Genomic DNA, 10,303 nt, shown 5'->3' on the forward strand with positions numbered 1-10,303 from the left:
AGTAATACACATCTATTTCAAAATTAATAAAACATGTATCTTGATCTTGTTTACCCGTCAGATACACGTATCTCAATTTTTTAAACCTCGGATACATGTATTCAAAGGCCAAAATTGTTAGAGTTATCAATTAATACTCAATTACTCCTTTGATCAAGGAAAATAGTAATACACATCTATTTCAAAATTAATAAAACATGTATCTCGATCTTTTTACCCGTTGGATACACGTATCTCGATTTTTAACCTTCGAATACATGTATTCAAAGGCCAAAATCTGCTAGAGTTCTTAATTAATACTCAATTACTCCTTTAATTAAGGATAACAGTTACACACATTTAATTAAAAAATAATAAACATGTATCTAGCTTTTTTTAACTATCAAATACATGTATCTGACAAGTCATGATGCATGTATCCAAATATCAAAATATGGTATAGGAAGTAATATTCTAAACTAACGTGAATCATGGTAATTAGGACCTAAACTAGTGGGATTTGTGTAGTTTGCTCTAAGAAAAATAGTATAAAGTCTACAAGAAAGATATAATAACAACAACAAAGTAGTGTCATAATCGAAATACTGAATACAATATATAAACACCATATAACAAGAACTACAAGGGTACAACTAGTGCTACAACATGCACTGATAAGCCTAAACTTATGGAACGCAAGACAACACACTGTACCTCTACAAACCTTCTACCCTAATACGCGACCTTCACTCCTTATCTAGAGTCATATCCTCGATAATATGAAGCTACACTAGATATCGAGAAATTTCAAAAATGATTATCGTTTTTATCAGAATTAATTCGTTGCATGGAAAAACGTGCCAGGTTGATCTAGCATTATTTGGACATGTTCACAATTATGAGAGGACTTGTGCAGTATATCAAAAGGAATGTAAAGCATTGCCTACTAAAGATGCAAGTGGAATTGATACTTATGATAATACCAATTATAGTGCACCTGTTCATGCTGTTATTGGAATGGCTGGCTTTAGCTTGGACCAATTCCCTTCTCAGGTAATTAATTAAGTTCAGCTCGACTCGTTTAAAATAACAACCGTACTTTATTCATAAAGTTACAAAATTAATAAAGTAACTCAACGTTACTAATGATATACACAGGCTGATGAATGGAGTTTGGTAAGAAAAGCTGAATTTGGATACGTGCGAGTTCATGCAACAAGAAATTCATTGACTATTGAGGTGAGTGTTACAAATGTACATTTTTTGTTACACATATCTTAGAATTTTCTAAATTTTTCTTTTTCCATTTTGTAGTATGTGAATGCAAATACAAGAAAGTTGGAAGACAATTTTCAAATCACCAAAAACTGAGCAAAAGATGAAAAGAGAGAAACTATACACTAGTACAGCAAATTGTGTAATACAAAGTATAGGGAAAGTTGTTTAAATTTATAGAATAGTACAAAAAAAATTGTATTTTTAATCTCTTATAGCAGCAAAAATGTCTCAAATAATTATTTGTTTTTATAGCAAAAGTGTTTCTTTGTTGATTTTCAATGTCTAATATATATTTACTATAGATCATATGAGGTGATCATGCATGAAGGGTCAACTCAATAGGAGCTACAATAACTAAAAGAAGTACATAAGCATGAAACATATAACATGACAATTAGGGACTCACAAACTCATATATAACATGTAATTGAAAGGTCATGCCGTAGCGGCGAAAAAAAGATTTAATCATTACGTACATACCACTATTATAATCCTAAGTGTAATATGCAACTTCCATCTATAACAATAACGATAATAGGAACTCATGTTAACAACTAAACATATGCTCAAGCCATTTAGGCATTTCGTCATGAATGCTAGGAGTTTTTTTAAAGTTAAATTATTATTTACTGAACTCCATACATTGAATTTAAGGATACTATGCCAAAAGGAAATAAGCAAAAATTCACATCTTTAGAGATATAATTTTGAAAGTTTCCGCAAATTATTTTAGAATGTAATATACTTTTTTTGTGTTGCATATTTTTAAAATTAATGATTTTTTTTTTTGAGTGTTTATGATTAAATAATTTTTCTATTGTCTTCCTCAAATTTAATAAACATAGTAAATTGTTAAATATTTGTCATCAAAATCCCTTTTTTGTTTTATTTTAGATTTATGAAAAAAAAGAAAAGAAATTGCTGCTTAAACAATGAAAACAAAAACTTTTTGAACTCTATTCCTTAATTGAGTATAGAACGGTTTAGTTACAAGAGTTGAATTTGAGGAAAGTATAAAATATAGGAAAGTCCCAGGTTAAATAAAAAAAACTAAGACTCTAAACTCAAATTAAAAAATAATAAACCTTTTATTGAACTATATAGCTGTTAAATTTTGACATACCTGAATCATAAAAAAAAAAAGGGAAAATGGTATGATATACCCTTAACTTTATCATTTAGAGCTCATATACCCCTCATTATGAAAATAGCTCATATATGCCTCTGTTGCTATACAAATGACTCACATATACCCTAAGTGAAAAAAATAATTTTAATTTAATATTTTAATTATTATTATTTTAAAAAAACTATAATCCCATATGGGTATATTTAATCCTCCTCACACATAATTTTTTTGACTTTTTTTTGTTTCAACGACTAATTTAAAGTTATTATTTTGATGGTCAAATTTATTTATGTTTCACTAATTTTCTTGTAAACTTTATTATTAGATGACCCAATTTTTTTTTCAATACAAAAACTAAATAACAATATAGTCGAAAAAATAGTTTTAAATTATAATATAGCCACAAAAAAATTAGTTTTAAAATTTTCTCTTTACACTAAGGAATGAAAGAAAAAAATAAAATAAGAATAAGAAACTCAAAAAATGATAATCAAAGACGTCAGAAAATAATTTATGTATAAAAAAGATTAAAATATATCTTAAAAATTGCTAGAAGGATCATATATATATCCCTACATGATTTTTTTTAAATTAAAAAGTCAAAAGCATAAATTTAAAACTATTTTTTCACTTTCGTTAAATTAAGAGTATATGTAAGCTCATTTTGTAACGGTAGGGGTATATGTAAGCCGTTTCTATAACGATAAGAATATATATGAGCCACTTTCATAACGATGACAAAGTTGAGGCAGACCTTTCCCAAAAAAAATTGTGGCAACAATGGACAAACAACAAAGAACCGGCGAATCGGAAAAAGACGACGACGGCGCCGGAATACTTTGCCGGTTCGCCCATCTCGTTTTTCCATACTTAGAGCCTGCCGGTCTAGCCTCCGTTTCAGCAACCTGCAAGGTGTTACATGTAGTTTCCAAGACTATTACTTCCAGTCGAATCTCCGATGCTTCTAGAAACTTGGAGAATTACCCTATTCCTTTCTTCAACTTCGTCGACTCCGAACTTTACGCCAATTTCATCTATTCCCCTGTTCAGACCTTACCTACCTCTCCATCCATCCCCTGGGGAGGTGGATCGGGTCGGGTTAGGTCGGACCCGTTTATAGTCCGGGTGGAGGGTGCTTATGGATGCGATTGTGAGAGTTGCGACTTGGACTCCGGTTCTAATTGCGCATGTATGGATTTTTCTGATTTGCCGACCCGAGAATGCGGGCCAAGTTGCGGTTGCGGGTTGGAGTGCGGTAATAGGTTAACTCAGAAAGGAATTTCAGTGAAGCTGAAGGTTGTGAAGGATAGGAGAAAAGGCTGGAGCTTGTGTGCTGCTGAATTCATTCCAAAAGGGAAATTCATATGCGAGTATACAGGTAAAATTTTTGATGTTGTTCAATAGGAATATTTTCAACAATGAGCTCATATGAACTCCTATTTATATCAATTATTACAATGTTTTAGATTGTAGATACTGCTAATATGCTCTTCAATTGCTTATTATGTGGATGGGAACATTGACGACTCGATAAAGGTTGTCATTTAATGCTCAAATGGGTAAACCTATTTCAATCCTGTTGTCTCCCCGGAAGAAAGTTTAACCAACATGAGGTTTGAGATTGATTCTGATCTTAGGGAAAATTACTGACCAATAAAAAGCATCACTGAAAGAGTTGGTGAGATACTAGATATACCGATGAAACCATTGGTATTTGTTAATATGATAATGACAAATGATCTACGCAGGGACTAGTTGCTATTAAGGTTCTTTTTTTTTTTTTTAATTGGTTATTGAGATTCAGTTGTTATTACACTAGTTTTGGTGTTTGGTAGGAGTCTTCTTCTTAGAGTTGTATTTCAATAGAGGGATAAGTGTGACATTTTGAGAACCTTTGGTTTTAGACACCTGATTCACACAGAACAAAATGAAGCAGGAGAAATCAAATTATCCGTATTGGAACGAAATGGAGTCAAAACGAGCGGTGTGAACACAAAGGATTCATGTAGACAACTCTGACTATTTGGACTTGATGCATAATTGATTTTAACTTATATTAACCGGCATTTGGCCAAGAAACAAGCAAGATTTTGTGATATAAAGAAATAGGGGAATAAAGTAAAAAAGGTGACACCAATAAAAACCATATATTCTCATGCTTCTGGCCATATGTTGCTTAAGGTGCTTAACTGAGGAAACTAAATGTGGTTTTTTCCTTAAAGGGAATATACTCCTCCATCCCATTTATGTGATGTACTTTTATTGGGCGCAGTGTTTAAGGCCTCATTTGTTTGCACTTAACGGAGGTTGAAGTGTGTATAAATCTGGAACTTTCTTCTGAAATGCCTTCTCACTCTGAAGCGTTGAAGGTTAAAGTCAGCAGATAAGGCCTCATTCTTTTGGTTCTGTGAAAAGATTAGATGGTTAATCAATGTGAATTATGAATGCAGTTCAAAATTTCAGTGAAGTACTGTACGGACAGTAGGGGTTAATACTTTGAGACTAAAATATGCCATAAAACTTTGAGAAAAGGCTCATCTATGCCATCTGTTAAAAGTTTGACTCATTTATGTCATTTCAGTTAACAAATAATGGCATGGATGAGCCTTTTCTCTAATGAAAATGGCATAGATGAGCCAAACTTTTAATGGATGGAATTGATGAACCTTTTGTCAAAGTTCGACGGTAGTGCCGGCAAAATGAGCCCATATTTTGGTAATCCGCCCAACCCGCCCATATTTTAATGGGCTGGGTGAGTGACCTTTTACATGGGTAAAAAATGAGTTGATACCCATATTCAACCCATAAAAATATGGGTAAACTATGGGTAAAATATGGATTAGCCAAATGGGTTAAGCTTTTAACTTTTATTCACTCAAAATTCATGATATCACTAAAAATATTGTAACTTCTCTTCCTTTTTATGTTCTTCTATAGAACTAATTATTTTTCTCTATAATTGAAAAGGTGAAGTCTTTGGCTCTCCAAAAATAAATATTTTAAATGTACATTTCTTTTGTTAATTATAATTATATTTTTTTATTTGTTTAATTATATATTGAATAATAAATAATAGTGTAAAATAAGCAAATCATGTATTAGTATTGACATTGCTTAAAGTGCATTAACCATGTTTTAGTCCTAAAATGCAAATATTCATTTACTTTGAAATTAAAAATATTTTCCCTTGGTATTACATAAATTTATTTATTATTTTTTATTGAAAAGTTATAGGATTTTTTTTTTTACTTTTATGATACAATAAAACTAAATGAAGCATTTTCAACATTTTTCATCTAAAAAAGCTAAAATATTTTTCCATGTTGAATTCTTAAGTAGAGTACTATTTACTCATGAAAATATGGTTAAACTAGTATTTTTCCCAACCCATTTGTTACCCAATCCATTTTTACCTATATCAAATATGGACGGGTTGAATTATTACCCATTTTATGTTGACCCATTTTCAACCCGCCCATTTGCCACCGCTATTCGACAGCATATTTGAGCCTTTTCTCATTTTTTAATCATCTAATAAAGCTAAATTGACTGTTCTCTTGAGAGTGGTGTCCACAATAATTGTTGAAATTGGTGAAGTTCTCTTGGCATTTCACTAAACAGTAAACACAGTATATATATGAATTTTCTCAAACTTCTCAAGACTTGAAAATTGTCAACGTGGACAAAGTTATCTACTTTCTTGCTCTTTTTGTGGTGATGTGTACTTATAATGCTTCTTTTTGACAAACTGGTTCCTGTTTTGGGTTGTGATTTTCTTTTTTCTTTCCGAAGGAGAACTTTTGACCACTGAGGAAGCAAGAAATCGCCAGAGGCTATATGACAAACTTTCAAAGAGTGGCCACTTTTCGCCTGCACTCCTGGTTGTGAAGGAGCACCTTCCATCTGGAAATGCGTGTATGAGGATCAACATTGATGCTACCAGAATTGGCAATATTGCCCGCTTCATTAACCATTCCTGTGATGGTGGTAACCTTTCTACATTGATAGTGCGAAGTTCTGGAGCTCTGCTACCCAGAGTCTGCTTTTTGTCTTCCAGGGTCATTTTGGAAAATGAAGAGCTCGCTTTCAGTTATGGGGACACTACAGTAAACTCTACAGGCTCTCAATGCTTTTGCAGTAGTGCTTGTTGTTCTGGGATCCTTCCAGCAGAGCACACATGATGTAGTAAGGTAACATTTTGTTGCTTTAAACGTTGTGGTACCTTTATTCTTCGGCTTGTATTTAAGAAAATGAGGTCAATGCATGCCACTGTCAAGTTCAGCTATAGAGAACACGGCTTTGAGCGTAAAATGTTGTAATCTAGAAAAGATTGAAGAGACCATGGAAGGGAGGGGGTGTGGTGGAATGTGAAAGGTTCCTTCACTCTTTAAAATAAGTCTCGGGTCTGTGTCCTAGTAATGGAGTCCTCTTCGATACGAAACACTAAATATAGTAGGCTTTCTACGGTGCTAGTCCGGATTAATGGGTATCAAAAATCAGATGCTTGAAGCAAAAGAAAAGGAGAAATCAAATTTTATGATGTGTTCTCACAATAGATATTACATAAATTGCCTGAGGATATAGAATAACGTGTAGCGGAAATCAACGAATATTAAGCGAGTAAAATAGTTTACTGATTAAATTGTCGAAAGATGCAGCTTGGATCACACTTGGTTCCATCTCCGGCTATCTAACGGAATAGGGGGGCGGGATGGCAGGACGAACCCCTCGGCCTGTCCCATTCCACTAACCTAAGGGGACAGACAGGTGGGGTCCGGGGCCCTTAGTAGGATTTAATTTTTGCAACTAATTTAATAATTAAGCACTAAAAATTATAAAAGACGATAGTGTGATACAAGAATACATAAATTTAGTAAATCGACACAGATTTAATGAACTCCAAACTTAAACGGGCTAGCTTTTTAGAGCTGGCGATGGCTAACGATTAATTTTTAATGAACTTAAAAAATTATAAAGTAATTAAGTAAGAAACTATAAAACATAAATAGAAAAGACTTGTATTAAAATATTTTATTAAAATATAATTTTTAGTACTTATAAAAAGAAAAGACTTGTAGTTTGATAGTCTATTAAATATAAAAAAAAATTGTAATACTTATAGGCTATAGCTAGCAATGACTATTTTTTTTTCAAAAAAAAATTAATCTATGTAGCAACTATGTAAAGACAATTCTTAAATAAATTCAAGGCCAAAGCTTTTAAGTTTTTTAATAGAAATTTCAAATTTCACACACAAATACAAGCACCTAAAGAAGAACACCTAATCTACACAACCATCTTCTAGGAAGGGTTCCGTAAGAGCTAGACCTATAAGCAACTAATTATAAATTATCATACTAATAATTGTCGCCTATAGAGAAAAAAAATTTGTTGCCTATAAAGATTTTTTTGTAAATTTGTTTAACTTCTTTGGGAATCTCTGTTGGAATTGGCAATAATTGTTGTTTTCATGAGTTCCATACTGTCATCATTGTCGGTTATGAGTATCTCAGTGTATTCTTCTTCTTCTTGAGTGGTTAATTCAAGAAGAGAAGTAGTATAAAAATACTATAGGAGTAGTGTTAGATGAGGAATAAAAATGTCAAAAACTCCACCCTAATCAACAGAAGTCCAGTTGGATTTTTCTCTCCAAGTAGAGGGATCAGGCAGGGAGACCCCCTCTCCTCTTTCCTATTTATTTTGGCAATGGAAGGGCTTAGCTTGATGCTGGTAAAGGAAAAATAACTACAATGGGTTGATGGCTTTACTGTGAATGTTGGTACAATTGTTTCTGTTTCTCACTTTTTGCTGATGACACTCTTATATTCTGTGCAGCAGAGAAATCACCAGTCCTATACCTAAACCTCACACTTATGCTATTTGAGGCTATGTCTGGTCTTCACATCAATATGTCAAAAAGTATCATCTACCATATGAATGACGTATCAGAACTGAATATGCTAGTTGAGATCTGTAATGGTGTGATACAAAAGTTTGAAAAGAGGCTAGCCTCTTGGCAAAGACAATATCTATCCTTAAGAGGCAGGTTTATCCTTATCAATGGTGTCCTGAACAGCATACCAACCTATTTCATGTCACTCTTCCCTATAGCAGCCAAAATCCAAAATCAGTTAAGACAGACTCAGGAGTACCTTCTTATGGGAGGGTAACAGTCTTGCCACAAATTCCATCTAGTGAAATGACCTAAAGTCACACTTCCAAAACCATTGGGTGGACTGGGAGTGAAGGATCTGGCAGCCCACAATAGAAGCATGTTAATGAAATGGCACTGGAGATGTAATTTGGAAGATCCCAGGCTATGGAAAGATGTCATCACAGCAAAATATGGAAGTCACTCTAACTGGACATCCAATTCAGTCACAATACCTCATGGCAAAGGAAGAGTATTTGAGCCATATATGGCAGGATTTTTCATCCAATACATCTTTTGAAGTGGGAAATGGGGCAACCATCAAGTTTCGGAAGATAAATGGGTAGGGAACTCACCTCTAAAGCAAACCTTCCCATATAGTTTCCTTATTGCAGCCAATCAAAACTCCAGTATTGCATAGAATAGAGAGAACAACACCCAGAGCCCTCTTTTGAGTAGACATCTTCAAGATTGGGAAGTTGAAGACTTAATGACCTCCTGAAGTCTTTGCAGAACTTTACAGTGAACAATCACAATGCAGACAGGCAAAGTGGGGTAGCTCAAGAGAAGGGTCATAATCAGTCAAGTCAGCCTATGCCCTTATGTGTTCCAGTAAGATGATTGATTTATGTCCTTGGAAGCTGATTTGGAGAAATTGACTCCCTTTCAAAAGTGGTGTGCTTCAGCTGGACAATCTTAAAAGGAGCATGCTTGACTCAAGACAACCTCAGCAGTAGAAAAATCCAGGTAGTCAATAGATACCACATGTGTCAATCCAGTTTAGAATCTACCCCTCACCTCTTCATTCACTGTCCAGTTGCAGCAGATATTTGGTACACGTCTTTAACATTATCTAGACAGCAATGTGCCATGCCTTGCAAAGTCAAAAGAATTTTATGATAGTGTCTCAAGAAAGTTGAGAAGGCCGTCAAGAAAATCTGGAATATGGTACCTGCATGTATTTTTTGGTGTTTTGACTTGAAAGAAACCACAGTTGTTTTGATGGTGTTTCAACTCCTATTAGTACTCCGAAAGGCAGATGTTTAGCTACCCTGTTTAGTTGGGCTAATCTTTCCCATGCAAATAACCCAACTTATTTTTGGAATTTGTCTATTTTCCAGAGCTCCTTTTTTACCCCTTTTTGTAATGTGTGCATCTTCTTCATGCCTTTATTGATATCTCACTTTATGGGTATTTTGGTAATTCAACTTTACAACTTTATGCTCTTCTCAGTTTTACATTTATTTAGTATAGTATAAATATGATATGATATAGATTGAATGAATATATCATGTATCAAATAAAATATTGAGTTCATTCAACAGACAATCACTACTGTCTCTGGTCCACTTTGCTTGTCGTTTTTACTAAAAATAGATGGTCCAAGATAGCATGAAAAAAAAAACATGACGGGTGTGTTTGGTATGAAGGAAAACATTTTCCGGAAAATGTTTTCCTTCATACCAAACACACCCGTCATGTTTTTTTTTTCATGCTATCTTGGACCATCTATTTTTAGTAAAAACGACAAGCAAAGTGGACCAGAGACAGTAGTGATTGTCTTCCCTTCAAAACTTAAGGAAAACATTTTCCAAAACTCTCTTCCAACTTCAAATTATAATTATTTTTTTGTTGAAAAAATCAATTTATTTTGTCCTTACCCTCAAACTTAAAAAAAATAAAATTTAAGTTTGTTTTCAAAAAATATTTTCAATTTTAAAATTTTATTTTTTCCACCCCTACCCTTGACCCCTCCACCCCCTTCC

At 33.5% G+C, this 10,303-nt stretch overlaps 2 protein-coding genes across 4 annotated transcripts in view; both read left to right on the forward strand.

The window, feature by feature from the left end:
• LOC102586796 (nucleotide pyrophosphatase/phosphodiesterase-like) overlaps window positions 1–1,494 on the forward strand; it is an 11,624-nt gene extending 10,130 nt beyond the window's left edge. The window contains exons 11-13 of the mRNA XM_006345299.2: window positions 844–1,032; window positions 1,138–1,218; window positions 1,294–1,494. Of these exons, the coding sequence (XP_006345361.2) occupies window positions 844–1,032; window positions 1,138–1,218; window positions 1,294–1,350 (327 nt within the window). The 3' untranslated portion in view covers window positions 1,351–1,494. The remainder of the gene's footprint in view (window positions 1–843; window positions 1,033–1,137; window positions 1,219–1,293) is intronic.
• Window positions 1,495–3,137: 1,643 nt separating this feature from the next.
• Window positions 3,138–9,764, forward strand: LOC102587141 (histone-lysine N-methyltransferase SUVR3). 3 transcript variants are annotated; one of them, XR_367151.2, is made up of 4 exons: window positions 3,138–3,764; window positions 6,179–6,576; window positions 8,222–9,284; window positions 9,355–9,764. XR_367151.2 is itself a non-coding variant. In XM_006345300.2 (3 exons), exons 1-2 carry the CDS (start codon window positions 3,167–3,169, stop codon window positions 6,565–6,567), a joined length of 987 nt encoding a protein of 328 aa, XP_006345362.1. In that variant the 5' UTR covers window positions 3,138–3,166; the 3' UTR covers window positions 6,568–6,576; window positions 8,222–9,764. The 3 variants fall into 3 exon arrangements, 2 of the variants coding, with proteins under 2 accessions (XP_006345362.1, XP_006345363.1); XM_006345300.2 differs by having other exon boundaries at window positions 8,222–9,764; XM_006345301.2 differs by having other exon boundaries at window positions 8,225–9,764.
• The last annotated feature ends 539 nt before the right edge of the window (window positions 9,765–10,303 follow it).

This window comes from Solanum tuberosum, unplaced genomic scaffold (genome assembly GCF_000226075.1).
Source record: "Solanum tuberosum cultivar DM 1-3 516 R44 unplaced genomic scaffold, SolTub_3.0 scf00068, whole genome shotgun sequence".
Classification (NCBI taxonomy): domain Eukaryota; kingdom Viridiplantae; phylum Streptophyta; class Magnoliopsida; order Solanales; family Solanaceae; genus Solanum; species Solanum tuberosum.

What these genes read in the sequence shown, in the direction of transcription:
- LOC102587141 (XM_006345300.2), top strand. Translation starts at nt 3,167, where the DNA reads ATGGACAAACAACAAAGAACCGGCGAATCGGAAAAAGACGACGACGGC. An exon ending in ATTCATATGCGAGTATACAG is followed by an intron (nt 3,765 to 6,178) that starts GTAAAATTTTTG and finishes TTCTTTCCGAAG; the next exon opens with GAGAACTTTTGACCACTGAG.